This window comes from Mytilus galloprovincialis, chromosome 5, assembly GCF_965363235.1.
Source record: "Mytilus galloprovincialis chromosome 5, xbMytGall1.hap1.1, whole genome shotgun sequence".
Taxonomy (NCBI): Eukaryota; Metazoa; Mollusca; class Bivalvia; order Mytilida; family Mytilidae; genus Mytilus; species Mytilus galloprovincialis.
Genome location: NC_134842.1, coordinates 22,218,508 through 22,237,029, shown reverse-complemented (window position 1 = coordinate 22,237,029; position 18,522 = coordinate 22,218,508). Strand labels below are relative to the sequence as shown.

The 18,522-nt window shown below is 30.8% G+C and overlaps 2 protein-coding genes across 3 annotated transcripts; one reads left to right on the top strand and one right to left on the bottom strand.

The window, feature by feature from the left end:
• Nucleotides 1-1,200: 1,200 nt before the first annotated feature.
• On the bottom strand, nucleotides 1,201-7,842 carry LOC143075406 (BTB/POZ domain-containing protein KCTD7-like). Its single transcript, XM_076250799.1, has 2 exons — nucleotides 7,535-7,842; nucleotides 1,201-6,634 (listed from the first exon to the last, which is right to left on the bottom strand). Exons 1-2 carry the CDS (start codon nucleotides 7,742-7,744, stop codon nucleotides 5,924-5,926), a joined length of 921 nt encoding a protein of 306 aa, XP_076106914.1. The 5' UTR covers nucleotides 7,745-7,842; the 3' UTR covers nucleotides 1,201-5,923.
• A 97-nt stretch (nucleotides 7,843-7,939) lies between these two features.
• LOC143075405 (triple specificity protein phosphatase PtpB-like) lies at nucleotides 7,940-13,492 on the top strand. 2 transcript variants are annotated; one of them, XM_076250798.1, is made up of 4 exons: nucleotides 7,940-8,133; nucleotides 10,065-10,213; nucleotides 11,064-11,188; nucleotides 11,751-13,492. In XM_076250798.1, exons 1-4 carry the CDS (start codon nucleotides 7,977-7,979, stop codon nucleotides 11,839-11,841), a joined length of 522 nt encoding a protein of 173 aa, XP_076106913.1. In that variant the 5' UTR covers nucleotides 7,940-7,976; the 3' UTR covers nucleotides 11,842-13,492. The 2 variants fall into 2 exon arrangements, with proteins under 2 accessions (XP_076106913.1, XP_076106912.1); XM_076250797.1 differs by having other exon boundaries at nucleotides 7,947-8,568.
• The last annotated feature ends 5,030 nt before the right edge of the window (nucleotides 13,493-18,522 follow it).

The window sequence follows — 18,522 nt, the reverse complement described above, 5'->3', positions numbered from 1 at the left end:
ATTCTACTATGATGTCCTCCTTGGTTCATATCTGTATAGTATAGATTTGTTTTATATAGATTAGACCGTTGGCTTCCATGTTTGAATGGGTTTACACTAGTAATTTTTTAGAGCCCTTTATAGCTTGCTGTTCGGTGTGAGCCAAGGCTCTGTTTGAAGGCGGTACCTTGACCTATAATGGTTTACTTATAATAAATTGTTACTTCGATGGAGAGTTGTCTCATTGGCACTCATACCACATGTTCTTTTATCTAATTAAAGCCAGGATGTCATTAAGACAGGTTATATGATGTCAAAAGGCTGACTTGAAATGGTCAAACTTCAATCTGAATCTAAATCTTAAGTAAGTTTTGTTTTCAGGGGACTGGTTGTTCAAACCATGGATTTGACAATCAAAAATCATGACAAGGTGGTTAATCCAAGCCACCAATTTCTCCTCTTTCATAAGTTTTCTGAAAAAATTAGTTCTTTACATTTACCAAGTTTTGAAAAATAAATGTTCCATAATAACAGGTGCCGTCTTCAACATATGTGCAGTCTTCCTTTCAGTTGAAATTTGTAAAAGGTGTTTTCACAAATAGATAACCACCTTTTCCCAACTGCCTACCCACCCGACATTGTCATACTATAAGATGGTGTTGCAAAAACTCAAAATCTTAATGAAGCTTTCTTGCACCAAATTCAATATTCCATACAAATATCATTAAATAAAACAATCCCATAATACATGTAGCAGGTGCCATCTTCCTCATATGACATTCTATAGTCCTGTGAAGTTTCAGTGATCTGGATTGAAAATTGTAAAGCTGTGAACACAAATAAGTACCCTCCCTATCCCTAACTGCCCACTAATCCAAACACTATTACCTTTCTATGATGTTTGGACAGATGAACACAGGTATACCATACATAGTACATCTGGTGTTTGAAAGGCATACAAAAATGTCTATGTCCCAAGTACAAATGAAGAAGGAAGCTTCTAGGAAATGGTCTTATTAAGTTTCAGACAGATGAAGGGATAGACAAGACATAATGATTGATTGATTGTTGTTTGCTTTACGCTACATTAGCACAGAAAGCTATATTGCGACAAGAGCTCATTTAAATATATATTTAAACAAAACAGAAATCACAACTAGAAAGTTGGGAACAAAACATAACTTTACATTATATTTGCAAAAACAAAAAAATCAAAAAATCTTTTAAGTTTTTCTTTTTAATTCAACATGAATGGTATTGTTATTAACAATAACCTGATATGAAATTCAAAACAAACAAACAAAAACAAGAAACATACAAAGTTTTCACAAAATTTAAAAATAAGACAATATTAAATCATAACATCACAGATAAGTCTTATATTATTGAACAGGAATAAAATAAAAGCCACAGCAACTTAATCCAGCATAACATGCATAAGCTTTATAATCAAAATGATTGAATGATTGTTAAAAAAAAAGATTGTTCATTAATAGTTTAACATGTAACATTCCTAAAAATTCAGCATTAATTTTGTCAAGTCAGTACTTAATAAACTTGGGATGTTTCCTTAAAATTAATTTCTCAGAAGTCAATTATTTACAATGATTTCTGAAAATATAAATTAAGTATTCTTTGAATACTGTAACCTTATATCGGAATAATATACCTAAAAATTATCACTGATATTTGTTTTGTTATTTTTATATCGTAAGAACCTTTGTGCAACTCGGGTAAAACAGAGGCGGATCTAGCCATTTTGGAAAGGTAGGACCAACTTCGGAGAAAGGAGGGATTCCAAATATATGTCCTTATTCAAATGCACCGATCTTCAAAAATAAAAGGGGGTTCCAACCCCTGGATAATCCCCCCTTTGGATCCACCACTGTAAAATGTTTAATTTTTTGTATTTTTAAAAAGAAAGGTAAACTTCATTAATGTTTGACATGCACTTTATCAAGATTTATCAAGAAATAACCAACATGAATTTTAAGATGATTATATAATAGAAACGTTATTTTAGCTATTAGTGCTGTGCTACCAATTATCCCTAATGTCACACTGGTCATGCTGGTCAGCTGTCTGACCACTATTGAATACAGCTAGTATTAAAACCAAATGACCATAATCACATGATAATTGAGATTCTTACATAATGAGTAGAGAACTTTGGCTATATAAGTATGGATTTCCTAACATTAGCTAACTAATTTAAATGGATTTCTACATTATCATACACAAAATGTACCCTGACCAACAATATACAAAGGAATGACCAACAATCAATAACAAATTATAGGACAATTAATAAATAAAAATTGCCATAAGTAGTTCTATAATATAAATCAACGATAAAATAAACAATGGGTAAAATAATTGTCTTTAGAACATACATGTACATGAACATGTAACATATTTATGCAGAGTAAAGAACTGTTGGTTCAATAACTTTTGTTGGTACTAAATTTATTTGTGGATTGAGGAAAATTGTATTTTCGTATAATTCCTGGTTTTGCAAATTTAAACAGTTAAATCTACCTCAGGCATAGATTACCTTAGCTGTATTTGGAAAAACTTTTAGGAATTTTGGTCCTCTATGCTCTTCAACTTCATACTTTATTTGGCCTTTTTAACTTTTTTGGATTTGAGCGTCACTGATGAGTCTATTGTAGACGAAACGTGCGTCTGGCATTTATACTAAATTTAGTCCTGGTATCTATGATGAGTTTATTTACATATTATAATCCAATAGGAAAATATTTTGTTGTACATTTGATTTTCTAGTTAACCTTGATCCACAAAATCCAAGAAATTTAGTACCCCACTATAAATAATGAATACACAGTATTCAATACGAAACATACCAAAAGTAAACGTGAAAGACATATATTAAAAAAACTAGCCTATAACAATAATGCATGTTTAACAAATTTAACAGTTTTATCAACATGATTTAGGTAATGCCCAAATAACATCAAAAGTTCATCAGCATATTTTTTACCATGACATTTTTTATTCAGCAGTGTAATTCAGACAGTTTGCCTAAATACAATACTAGTACCTTTTAATACATGTGTTAAAAGATTGAGAATTATTCAATTGTGAAATTGTTTAACCTCTGGAGTTCACATGTTTAAACTTTCTACAGCTTTCCAAAATTCACAAAGATAAAACAAACATAACAAAATTTAAAAGGCTATAACAATTATATTATAACACCTCGTGGGAAAACCCAATTAAAAAATGTATCTGTGTCTTTTTAAAGTTTCTATTGTACATTGTACTTCAGTATGCTAGAGAGTATTGTGACACAAAAACTAATTATTGAATTACTCTATATTTTATTTATGCAATCTTAAAAACAAATCCGTGAAATGCATGTACCTTAGGCATGTTAGGAGCCAAAAGTAATTTTAATCCTTAATATTGTAAATTTAACATCAAAAACATGTATACCAGTACATGTAGTTATGTATAACATGCATGCAAAACTCTTCCATGTGAAGAATACAAGTACAATCAATCATAATAAAACAAGCACTTAGGAATTAAAGTTATCAAACTATATCAAATACATTAATGCATACATTTGTAACTTTGCTGTTTATATACTTTTTAGGTGTCCATATAGCATAATTTGTGTTTTGCAAACCATGCAAATAACATATCAAATGCTTTTTTCAAAGTAAGGGTCTGGATTAGGCCAACAGAATAGACCAGAAGGGTAAACATATAGAGTATAAAAAAATTAACATAACTTCTGCTTTTAAAGAATAGAGAATACTGACATGACGTGAATGTGGTGCATAAAATTAAGATAAGAGAATAATTTGGTGTTTAAATCTTTAGAAAGATCTAGAGAATATTGGGCAACAAGTAAAGAATAGACATAAATTACCAACCAAATATATGTAATTACAGAAATGAAAACCTTCCAATCAATACCCTCATGCATGTGTGTATACTTAATTGTTATGCTATTTATCTGATTCCCATTATAGTATTTAAACATAAAACATGTCATGCATGTAAAATGTCACGAATTTTATCAAAAAAAAAAATATTGAAAAAAATGAAAATGTGAGTTTTTAACAATGATTTGGCAGTAGTTTTTTTTTTATACATTTCTTTTAATTTATTAGCATCATAATCAAAAGTTAACTGAAAATTCATCATTTTCACATTTCACAGCTTCAAATACCCAATATATTCTGAATTTAGTATTAAAAGGAACAAGACAACAAAGACCATAGTCTACTTAACCTCCAGTGGCAAATACATATAATACATGTATATTCTGAACACTGAGAACTTTACACAATCTTTTACATTTATTTGTTTACAATTGCTGCCAAGTAAACAAATTTAAATACTTTAAGGGGAATTTTAAACTGTATGTTAATTTCAACCAAGGTCATACTAAAACAGCTTACATGTATTTCATTTACTTAATTATTTAAGATCAATCCAAGGTCAATGAATCAATAAACAAGTAAATATACAGCTGTATCTGATATAATATTACCAGTAAGTGACCTTTAAACTTGAATGACCAGGTCATTATATGAAATAAAGGAGATTTCAGGTTAAATTAACAGATGTATAACAATAAGGTTCTTGAGACATGGGAGACGAATAAAATTGGGCTAATAAAAATAAAAAAAAAGTCATAAAATGGAGTTGATGTGGATCATGAATTAAGCAAGAAATCTTTAAAATGGATTGATTTAAAAAAACTATATATTAAGACCTATTGTCAAATTCTACTTGGCATTATACTGAATTTACAACCTACTAGCTATAGCCTACAACATTTTGTAGAAAGTTTATTATTATGATTATCTAAACTTTAAACACTGTCAAATATATACATGTATATAAATTGTCAACTGACACTGGAAAATATTTCTATGAGAAAATTTCAACTGAACTTCAAAAGGTTGAAGAAATTAGTTCTGTTAGCATTTCATTGTGAAAGAAAACTTAACAATATGTTGTAATATATGTACAATACTTTTGAGGGGGAATTTTAACTTTTGGTTGTGAAAAATATTTCTGCAAGCATATTCAAAATTTGACAGGTTATAAGCTTGTATTTCCTTTTAAATTAAATCCCTGACTTGCACTGACTTGGGACTCATTAACCATGTTAACCTTGTTAGGTCTAACATCATTGGAGAGACAAGATCATCTTGAGAAGAAAGCAAAGCAATTGTATTAAAAAAGCCCTTGCCATAAAATTATGTTGAGGATTGAACACAAGAAAGATTGCCTTAAGGATGTACTTAGGTGAAAATTAAGAAATTAACTTAATTTAAGAAACTCAAATAGATACTTTAAGTCGGTAGAGCATCCTTTAAGGATAAAAATAAGCTAGAATTATTGATAGGTCATGGACCTCCTTTCCGAGATATTGGAGATTTAAAATATGGCGGGAAAAGGCTGACTCAGACTTTTACCTTATATTTGCATTGGTATTATTTGGGTCTCAAAACAAAACAAAGAAAATCAAGAATCTTCTAAAATTTTGGTAAATGACATTTCATGAGCTATAAAGTCTGATATGAAAAAAAAAATGGGTGTTATGGGGCAAAATATTTTACCTGGTATTGTATGGAAAAACACTAAGGAGTCCGAATATTTGACACAAATTCCAAAACCTCACCTAAGTACTAAGTACATCCTTAAGTTTAGATATGGCATAATTGCCAATGAAACAACTCTCTACCATGCAGATACCAAATAACATAGAAATTAACAACTATAGGTAAATGAATGACCTTCAACAATGAGCAAAACCCCATATCTATGTCTATGGTACATCCATAACATTCCATACATGTATCTATTTAGTAAAATAACTACATTATATCTAATCCAATTAATTTCTTTAAGAATCATCAAAATACAAATGTGTATATAAATAAAAGAACTAACTATTAAATCAAAATATAAAAGACAGTTTGTATGTAAATTTTGGACATGTTTGTCCATGATAATAACGACATTTTCTTTTTGTTTCATGTGGTTTTAAGTTAAATCCTTCTTCTAAATAATCATTCTCTAGACATCTTATGAACATTTCTTCATCTGTATCACCCTCCCAAGGTCCAACTTTAATATGAGCTAGTTCCGCAACACATCCATGTTTTGGATTAAAGTTTGGAGCTTTTGCCACAAATTCAGTTTTGAACATATTAATTATTATCTCCCCTGTTCTAGAAGTAATAGCATGATCCATTGCTATTTTCACAATATTTTGTTTTACAGCAAAATAATTTGGAAAGAGTTGTCTGTGAGCTTCTTTAACATGCATGGAGGCAATGTCAGGCTTAAATTGTAACTGCTCTACTAGTTCGTGTAAGCCAAAGTAGTTGGCATCTTTGAAAACACTTACAGCAACTTCATTAGGTGGGATTGTTCCATTTCTTAAGAAATCTAAAATATTAGCAAATATATGTCCATTGCTATCTAGAAAATAATTCCCATATTCATCTTTGTCAACAATATGTCTTCCACTAAACATAGCTGCCAGCATTGAATCTTCATATTTTCGCAATGTTGACAATCTAGTTATGTATTTAATGCCACCAACATTTAATGGAATCACGGGGGGAAACGTCCTATCTCCATGGTCATGGTTCATTTGAACATTCTGAAAAAAAGTGTATGAAAATCAATGTTCAGCTGTATTGAGTATAAAAATCCAGGACAATATGATAAAGCTCAGGTGCATACCCAGGTGGTTGGTATGGCAGTGGCGGATCCAGGACTTTTCATAAGGGGGTGCCCGCTCCAGTTATGCTTCAGTGATTCCCTATATAATCAACCAAATTTTTCCAACGAAAGGGGGGCCCGGGTCCCCTGGATCCGCCTATGGATGGTTGGCAAAATGGTTGGAACCTACATGTATCCTTTTTATGACGATCAATGAATGGGGACATATGATTTGAACCCCATTTGTAAAATTACTGGATCCTCTCATGAAGATAGGGTTTGAAAAAAATGAATACATTTTTTTTACTTGAGACAATAATTAAAATTTCATCTTTCACTTATTTTAACTCAATGTTCAATCACATTGTCTACATTTACAAATGATTTACAAAATACATTTGTTTTTACATTTTATAATCTTAATATTCAAGGTACATGTTTTTTGTATACATGTACATGTATTTAGATGCAATAAATTCATGAAAATATATCATTTCAACATGTAAGAATACCCATATTAGATTTCAATTACTATTGAAATTCTTTTTATAAAGCACAATGTAACAACGCTGTCTGTTACTAAAAAAGTGATGAAAAGTATCATAAAAATGAAATTCATTAAAAAAAAAATGACATTATACTGAGTATGAGGGATAAATTATCAGATTTCTATATTACCTGAAATTCTTAAACATTTACCTAGTCCAAATAATTTTGATGTCTTGAAAGGCTAATAATTTGGACTAACATTTACCATGAATGTACTTTATAAAAATAATTCACAAATACGAGACGAGCATTCACAGCTGTAGTTTTATATTCAACTGTATTAACATACCACATTATTTTCATTCATATAATTATTCCTGGTTAAGCTTAATTCAGAAATTTGTCTTGGAATTTCATGTCCCTGTGTGACAGATACATTTCTTCGAACATCTGTGTTGACGATTCTAGAGGGATGAGGCTTAGGTTGAATAGGTTTAAGTTGTATGTCTTCCATCGAGTCAGAAGACTCACAATCACTAATGTTCGCCACACTACTCATTGTAAGACATGACACCCACTTCACGTTCAAGAAAGTGAATGTTTGTTATTCCGGAATTCAATAAACAAGCACCTGTTATTTACTGGTTTCTTATAAAATCACTCGGTAACTCCAAATCGTACCAGTTTATTGACGTTCGAAGATCTCGTAGTTTTTCATTAAAATATATATGCCCAAGGAAATAAGTTATCATTTTATAGGAGTTCTCTAGCTTTTACATAAGGATTTGATTATGGCGTCTGCAAACTCAGATAGGGTGTGTATTCATAATTGGAGAGTTCTATGTCACGGTAAATCAAAACAGGGAAATGGAAGACACGGCTCAATTTACAGGTCATCTAGGCCTGATCTTATGGACCCTCTCGACTTGGAAGAATTCAAGAAACATGGTATTAAATGCATTATTGATTTGAGATCGGATAAAGATTATGAAATAGCGTCTGGATCCAAAGTCCTCGACAACTATTATAAGCTATACAAAGTGGTTCTACCGAAATCCGACTGTTACAAGCAACAGGAACCTGTAATTTGCCAAGCCATTGAAGGAAAACAGAAGAAAAAGGCAACGGTACCAGCAACCAAAATTTTGGAAAAGAAACATTTTCTTATAAATTTCTTTACTAGTGCATACACATCAACATTATTCAAAAGAGCGCCGTGGTATATTCAACTTATATCTCTTTTTATTGCAATATTTGACTTCATATTTAGAACGGGCTTTAAAAATTTCGTGCGTTTATTTGCAGTAACTGTTATAAATCGTGCAGGGATAGCAGCTTCTTATTTAGATATTGCTGAAATGAGCAAAGGAGGAATATGTGCTGGTAAGTAATGTGTATATCGTTATCGTCCTCCTCATCCTCCTCATCATCATCCTCATAGTCCTCATCATTGTCATCATCTTCATCATTATCGTCATCATCGTTGTCGTCATCATCATCATCATCTTTGTCGTAATCGTCATCATTATCGTCATCAATCATCGTGTTTATCACCATTATCATTGTAGTCGTTGTCATCATTATCGCCATCTTCACCTTCATGGTCACCGTCATAATTTTCAGCATCATCGCTGACATCGTCGTCATCATATCAGTATTAACTTATACGACCAGTTTCTAATGTTTTTTTTCTTTTTCTATTTTACTTGTATTTGGAATCAGTGTACACTAAACCATAGAGATATTATACATCTTGTCTGAGGGAGATATGAAGATTTGTTTACCCAAGAAAAATTATATTTCACTATTGGTACCAAAGTTGTCACACGAGAATAAGTACCATACATGACTTGGGGACATTTCTTTGTTTAATGTAGTTTTAGATGGTTTAGAGGTTCTCCAGTTCGCTTCAATGTTGAAATACTCCCATTTTGCAGCATAGTGAGTATTCTGCAAATTGTGGTCCAGTTGGTATACTAAGTCAACAACTCTGGATACAGGTACATGTATCTCACAATAAACGTTTCTGACATAACAAATAAAATTTGATTTTAATTGGTCCATTTTTGAGTTTGCTGCAGTGGATAAATAAGCCCCTGCCTAGGGAACGTTCATACTAACTTTGTGTTTGTATCAGATCTAATATGACTTTTTGTATAAGCACTTTTCCTGTGGATGCAATTCATTAAGCTGTTAATCTTAGAATTTTGTGCCAAGGAACACTGCCAATGCACTATTTTCGAGTCACTAAGAAGCTAATTTTGCTTCAGTTGTTGTGGAGAAGTTCAAAATGTTATAGCAAATGGGACAAAGATTGCATGCAGAAGTTCAATATAGCTATAAGAATATGTGGTATGCCTATGGTATGATTATCAATGATCAACTCTCCAACAGAAACCAAATACGTTTGTTATTAAACTAATCGGGCCGGATTAACAGGGGAGGGCTGTTTTGGGAACAAAAACATAGTCACTGCCACATGTTCATTCAAATGCTTGACTGAACTTGTGAACCACGTTGGTCGTTGTCTTTTGCTGATATATTGTAGCCTGATTGTAATTTAAATTAAATATTCTGCTTTGAACACGACAAGTCAAATTTTACCGTGCCGTCTCTCTCAAGATAACAGTCTGCATGAAGACATGACACCCTCTGATATACCAGCTGACCTAACACATTATTTTGACTCCGTGATTTTGCTCTAAGAGTTTCATGTTCAGTGGGGAAGCTTAGGCCCGGCAAGGGATCGAACTCGCATGGTTTACTAGGTTGCTGTTTGTTGCAGTACTATTGATGCATGCACACCTCACATATATTTTTTTAATCTCAGTCGTGTCATTCAAACTGAAAATGAGGTGTTGTTTTTTTCAATATTTCAGGACTTAAACTTTTAACGGATAAAAACAACATGCCTGCGATGATCAACTGTGCGCATGGCAAAGACAGAACGGGTATTTTGTCAGCAATGGTTTTATCTGTGTTAGGAGAAACAGAAGAAAATATCATAACAGATTATGCTCTATCACAGGTACATCCTTATGACTATATATTAGTAATTAAACGTGCATGGTTCATTAACAAGCAGACTCGACATGAAGATGTAAAAATTGGCATTTTTGCAATAGAAACTTGTGCAATTTGTAAGTAAGTAATTCATACCTTGAATCGAGGTTTAAGTTCATTCCAGGCAAAATTATTGTGTAAACTATCATTGTTTGATTGCATGTTGGTTGCTTAACATCTGCGGCAAATATTTCAAGCAATGATACATGTTTACTTAGGAAGATTAAAATTATGAATTTCAGTCGATCTTGGCCAACACAGAGACAACTACTTCTTGAGGAACGATGATAGTTCATCAGAAGGGGGGGACGATAAATGGCTGACCCGTGTAAAGAGAGAGCCATCCATATCTCTTGCACGTAAAAGACTACCTTGTAGATTTCGAAAAAGTGCAGGCTAAGGTAGCACTCGCACCTGCAAAATGGAACTTTAGGGATTGATATAAGTTGCAATAACTTGTTTCCCAATCCACTATAAATAAATGTTTAAACTAACTTAGTAACTACTGTACAATAAATCTTTCATATATTTCTCAAATAGTATTTATAAAAGTCCAACATCAATGAATGCAAAATTCCATTATAGTATTTTGCATTTTGACGTGTACCCAATATTTAAATTATCTGACCACACCTTAAATTATTAAGGCATCATTTATCATCCAAAGAAGTATATGCAGCGAAGAACTATTTATCCCAAATTGTTGGTAACGAAATAAGGGTATACATATCGTGCATAAAACGTTGTCCCCTCATCATTTCAATTGATTGATATATTTTATGATTACTTTCTAATTTTGCATTCTGAATCTTTAGGAAGGACTTCTACCAATCAGAGATCGAGTATTTAAAGAGGTTGTAGAAAGATATTACTGGGATAAATCGTTCTGTGATGCAAACCCAGAGAACATGAGAATGTTGTTAAATTACTTAAATAAAACGTAAGTTTGAATATATATGTCTCTGTTTTTTGTAATTTTAAATTGGTTTCTTCTCATCAAATTGATGATGCAGTAGAATAAGATGACACAATGACATTAGTTTCTTGACTTGTGTAGCAATGTTATTACATCAATTACAATGTAAAAATGTAATAACAGCAATAACAATGTAAAAATATAATAACATCAATGACAATGTAGACAATTTGATTGAAATTCATCATATGACATTAAATATTACATTGAAATTTAAAATATATAACATTGTCTTAATAAATTTACTTTAGAGAAAGAAATATTATCATAGAGAATTGCTGTTTTTACAAGGGAATTTTGTACCCTAGGAATCAAAACTTTTGGTTAAAAATATGTTAATGCGCTTGGATCTTTCCAAATATCTAAGCATGACCATATCCCGTTTGAAATTTCAGAGGTATTTGTGTACTCAAAGTTGTTTGAAGATATTGAATATTATAAAATAGTATATATGTAAATATTTTAATGATACTGAATATTAGATACCTCCTTCAAGTTTTGTTATTGTTGAGTTGAACAATTTCAGGTATGGTTCAGTAAAAGATTATTTAGTATCCATCGGATTTAGTGAAGAAGAACAAGAAATACTAAGAAAAAACTTACTAGAACATGAATAGTAATGTATACTGTATGTTTGCTGGAATATTTCTAGTCATTGTATATATTAGTAATATTGTAATTTGACAAAACATGTTATTACCTCCATACATGTAGTATGTAAATTTTTCACTTTTTGTCACATGATCTCAGAGGAGGGGCAACCCAGGACAGGGAAATACATGCCTGCTTTTATTCTTTTGTCATATTCATACTCTGACAATATTCAAGTTTAATTGTATTATATCAGAGGCAGATTTAAAGGGAGCATTAGGTATTAAATTTGTTTGAGAGAAATAAAGCTGAACTCTGTACTTAAAAAGAGAATGTGAAATTTTATTTTTATTAAACATTACGACAATAGGTGAAAACATCTTGATCAGCAGACAAATTACTTTATCCTTTCTGCAACTTTCTTTAGATTGCTCAATTCATACTTTTCTGAGCAGCATATTATCATTTAAAAAAAAAAAAAATTGGATTAACCTATTTAAATTTAAAATTTTCTTTTATTTTATCCAAATATAAAAGTGTAATCAAGAAGACAACGAAGTGAGACAGACAAACAGATGGGTCAAAACATTTATACCTGCCATCAGTGGCGGATCCAGCCATTTTAAAAAGGGGGGGTTCCCAACCCAGAGTAAAGGGGGGGTTCCAACTATATGCTCCCATTCAAATGCATTGATCGTCCAAAAAAAGGGGGGTTCCAACCCCCGGAACCCCCCTGGATCCGCCACTGTGCCATGACGATGCTTTGTTACAATAATAACATACTTATTAAAACTTACTTGTTTATGGTTAATAAACTTAATATAAATCCTGGTGCATGATCATGATTTTGTACTTGTATCTACTCTTAGCTAGTAGATTGTATGATGATACCTGGTACATAAAAAGGTTGGAAAATAAAATTCTACAAAATCGACTAGAACGAGCTACTGATTCTAAGGCTATTGAAATATATCTTATATTTTTTATTGAAATATTTGTACATTTCATTATTAGATCATATATCAGAATAGAGTCTTAAACTTTTTTCACTGTTCATGGTGTTTTGTTATACATGTATATACCAAATTAATATGCTGTGATATTTTTTATGTTTATTGTTATTTGTTTTGGGATTTTTATTGAACATAACAAGACAAAGATTAAAACTACTTATGGTCAATAAGGTTTATTTCCCCCACTTTTATATTATGCCTTTATTCAAGAGAAGTTAATCTCTATAATACACGTAGTAGCTTTGTTATCTACCCTTAATTTGGCCTTTATTACATTGCATTATATTTATTATAATTTATACAAATTACATGTATTCTTTGTTGGCAACTATCCACCAAGTCCATATCATGTACATGTAAGCAACTATATGTCTCTGTATTACCTTTAACAATGAGCAAAACCATGACTCTATAGTCAGCTATATGAAGGTCCCGACATGACAAAATGATTGGACTATCAATTAGTGTGTGTGTGTATAATCTATCTGTGTTATTTTGTATTGATGTTGTTTTATACTATATATTTAGAGCTATTTAATTGTTATGAAATAATATACTTTAATAATGAACCAAATTTATCCTAGATTTTAATATATTTCTATTTACAATATGTTGTTGTTTTGTTTTGATTATAATTGTTATATGATTAAAAAGTATCAAGAAACTTGTCTTCTTTTTCTGAATGTTAGCAAAAAGTAAGATCACAAAAATACTGAACTTAGAGGAAAATCAATTCGGAAAGTTAAATGACATGGCAAAATCAAATAACAAAACGCATCAAAAACGAATGGACAAGAACTGTCATATTCCTGACTTGGTACAGGCATTTTCAAATGTAGAAAATGGTGGATTAAACCTGGTTTTATAGCGTTAATGATTAAAATCAAGTATACCAGTTTTTTGTATCCAACTAAGAAGTATCAAATTATTAAATGTCAAATATAGGAAAGTTGAGTATGATCATCTGTAAGAAATTCAAAACAAATACCTTAGTGTCAATGACTTGTATCAACTACATGACAAAGAAAAATATTACATGAAAAGAGAGGCGAAAAATACCTAAGGGACCATCAACTTCATAAGTCGACAACAAACTGACAATACTTGGTCAAAAAACAAAAAAATACCAAAAGAGATACAGTAGTTTACAAAACATGTTGTTAAAGATGAGCAACACAGACCTCACCAAAAACTATTTCCTTGCAGTGAGAAATTAAAGAGCAGACTGATGAACTTGGAGTCGGATTTATATATAAATGTACAGTGGACAATTATCATAACTTCTGAGATATTATTGTATTATACTTTCTTATAACCGAGCACTTCGACTGGGCATGGAAGTTCAATACAAAGAATGTCATTTTAATTTCGACGTTTACATGATAGCAACAGCTAAATGTGTGTTATACTTGACACCTGATATAATATTTTTAAACTTCAAACTATCTTACTGTGAAAGTACTTTTATTCATGGGGAACTAATTTTCATGGTTTTCGTTGATGACTTCATCCACAATTTTAAGTGTCCAACCAAATTAAACAACCGTCGTCCAAATCAAGACATGAAAAGATCCCAAAGTTGGTCTAACTACTGATATGATCTAGAGAATATATTGAATATCGCCAAATCTGAAAATACTATAATTGTAGTCATAGAACAAACGCATTAAGAATTACAACAGACAGGATATGTAATCTTTAAAAACCTAAACTGTACAACTTTTGATCTTTTATTTCTCATAAAAAAATATTTTTATCGATAAAAGTCAGATTTCCTCTATTGATCAGCTATAATAAAGTGTTCATTTTATATCCTTATATTTCTTGTGCTTATGGGAAATAATAATTTCATGCTGGGCTTGCTTTTGATAAGAATTATTTTACAATGCCAGATACGTTTATAGCATTTGTTTATGTAACTGTTTTTTTTTAGGTAACATGTTTATGACCTAATTAATACCTTTGATGGTCTTTAATCTGTAACAGTTGCTCACTCTATCTTGCGTTAATTAGTGTGATCACTACGATTTACACGGGTCAATGTTTACTTTGCAATTTCCTTCAATCCAGACAATTTGTAACCTTCGTTTCAAATGGCTTCAACTTTTTTAATTTTTTTTTTAAAACAAAAATTCACTAATTTAAAACCCCATAAACATGTAAATGTTTCTCAACCCACGAAAATTGATACCCAAGAATTAAAGTACTTTCACAGTAATTAATAATTTGGAATTATCTTTAAATTTAAATTTTTTTTTAAATTGAAATACACACTCAAGAAAAAGTGTTAAATTCTTTTATATTTGACAGTCTTTGAAATTTGTTTATTATGACTCAAGTTGTTCTGGTTTATTGCTTCTCTTGATGCATCCAAGGACACGACAAAAGTTGCTTTAAAGAAGATATTTTTGAAATTAAAAAAGCTCTCCACACAACTCTGATAGCATAAAGCAATACAAAGTCTTGTGATGTATCCATTTTAATATTTTACAATAAAACTTAAAACAAAACATATTATCACAGAATTTAGATACTGAAGTAGTACATGTAAGAATCATGCAAAATGGAAATTTTGTGAAACACAACTAAATGATTATTTTGGCCACACTTGCAAGACGGATGCTGATTAAAGGAATTAGGTATTATATTCCATTTACTGCCTTAGATGGACTGATAGTTAATACCATAGATCATATAGGATATAATTGGGAGTTCTCTCCCTTAGCATGAGTTTTATAAGGCATTCTATAGAAATTTCACCAGGTAAAAGAGCCTTTAAAAACCATATACATAAAATAAATTGTGGTACAAATGCAAACAAGGCATTAATCACATGAGAGTTCAATGACATGGATTTAATAAATTATATGTCACCTTATAGCCTTCAACTATGACCAAAACCCATACATGAATTTCAACATACTTTCATATATCCTAAATAAAATACATGCACAAAAAAATCCTATGTAGGCTTTTCAACCATTAATTACCTTTTGCATGATTCTTATATAGAATATAAATTTATAAACAATGCCCGTGTAAAAAAACTAGATTGTCTAATGTAAACAACATTCCTTCACAACATTAAAAGGAGGATATGTGCACATAAGAGATCACAAAATATAATCTTTCCTGAAACAATGAACAAAAATTAATTTGATCTTTTTTACAGAACAAAATGAATGTGTTGCACAAAACACCTTGAATACACAACAAATTGGACAGCAGTATGTTAAAGTAAGAGTCAACAATTTACATTGGATGCAAGTTAACCTTTGCAACCATTGATGCACTTGGGAAATTCAAATAATTATCTGTACTACAATCAATTATGTCTAATATAATGCCTTCTTCTTAAGAGGGTATTCCTATAATTTGTTAAACTTTAAAAGTGTTCAAAATAGCAGGGTTTCCTAAAATCCAAACAAACGACTAGAAATTCTCCTGCTTCAAAGCGAAAGGTCAAGGACAATTTTCTTCACTAGAACTTTTCTCTAGTGAAGTGGTGACCTTATAAAAGGGAGTTTGTTATAACAGTGTATAAGCAAAATCAAAAGGAAAGAAACATGCTCTTTTAGATACCTTCACCTTTAAAAGTGTGTATACTATATATGTGTTTTGGGGCGTATTGCATTTCCGCTAATTATTCAAAGTCCTAATACTACGTTTCCGCAAATTTAAAGTATACGTTTCCGCAATTTGCATTTATTACTTTTCCGCAAATTTACCTGGTAAATTATAAAGATTTGAATGTACATATGTGATAATTTTTTATTTTTTTTTATTTTTAATAAAACAAATGTTCTGATCTCAGTATAGCTACAATTTTCTAGATATAACTAGTTGACTCGGGTAAGGATGAGTTAAACTTCATTGAGAAATCTTTGGTTTGGCTTACTTGCCAACTGAAATGATTAAAGAATGCTTTGTTGAATTAATTGTCGATGCTCCATCTGGTGATAAATGCATGAGGTCTACCGATTATATATTGGAATTTCATATGGGTGGCAATTGAGATTTCCACCAAGCATTTGGGCATCACCCCTGACCCCGAGGAAAAGAGAACAACGAATGCCAGAACTGACTTATGAACTAATATCAAGATATGTTTGAACATATGTTTTCATACATTTTAATGATGTTTTTACTTACTTGTTATGATGACCTTTAACTTAATGCATATTTATTTTTTATTATAGCTTTGGTTTCGATCAATAGGTATTCCTTAATTATTTGCAGAAAAGTAATAATTTATTATTTCCGGAATAGTTACTTTTTTTCCGGAAAAGTAAGATATTTATTTGCGGAAACGTAAACTTTTTTTTCCGGAAACGTCATCTTTTTTTCGCGGAAAAGTAATGCCAATTTGCGGAAACGTAAAACGCCGGTGTTTTGAATATCTAGAACAATGTGTAGCTTATTATGTCATTACAAGAAATATTGTGCATAATTTTACACTCAAAATAAATATAATTCACTACTTAACACACAGTTATTAATAAATATATTAAAATGCATTCTAGTTTAAAAGTTCATAAATTAAATGAGTTATGATTTTTAAAACCTGTGATGAATGCTTTGTTCATTTTAAAACAATCGACAGCACAATTACTGATAACACATAATCGTAAATAAAGATATTTTCAAATAAATAATAAATTATAAAAATCTATATTTAAAAAATATCACTTTCAACCTCAAAATTATGCTACATGCAGGGCTCACACTACTTCAGAATTATAGGGAGAAGTGACTTCTCTTTTTGAAACTGATAGGGAGAAGTGGTGAGATTTGAAAGAGAAGTGCTCATTCGAGCGGTGCGCTACAATATTTGGATTTTACAATAGTATAAAGGGCTATATGTAAATAATGTTCTTTTTATATTGTTCAATTCATATCTGATTCAAAAAAATACAATTTAAGTAACATTTGAAATTAAAAGTTGTTTAAGTTTTACTAAGGTTCTTGTGAGAAACTTATTCCAACTAAATATCTAGCACTAAAAAAAAAATTTATTTTAAAAAATGTAAAGAAATTATAATATATCATTATTACAATTTCATTAAAAATTATCTTGTGTATGAAATTCAGTGTTTCTCTTAAAAAAATATAAAAGTTATTAAGCTGGGCCATAATATATTGAAATTATTATAATAGTCTCAGAGTTAAGCAACTTTAATCAATAGTTTGAAACAATCCATAAAAAATATAGGGAATTATATACACCAATCAATTAGATGTAACCAAAAGTTTCTTAATGTGTGTGGAATGCATAATTTTTCCCTTTGGGATCAATATTCTTCTGTCAGCTGTTCTGTCCGTGCGTCTGTAGTAATTATTGTAAAAGTACGGATTTCGTTCATAGCTGGTCCGGTTCAGATCCGTAGTTTAGAAATCGGTCAATGGCGGATGAATGCAAGAAAATTTACAAAAATAAACGATGTTTGACAAGTTATTTGAAAAGGAACATGACGTTTTTAATGCAATAAATGGATTAGACATTTACTGGAGGCAACTTTTATCACGTTTAAATGAAGTAACAAACTTTTTTTGCCGCCGAAATTTAGGTTGATGTACGTTTTCGAGTAACAAGCACCGGAACTTGCGAAAATGCATGAAGTGATAAAAAGTTGTATTTTTATCAAATAACCTGCTACACACTGGGAAGACAATGCTTCAACCTCTTTTCTAAAG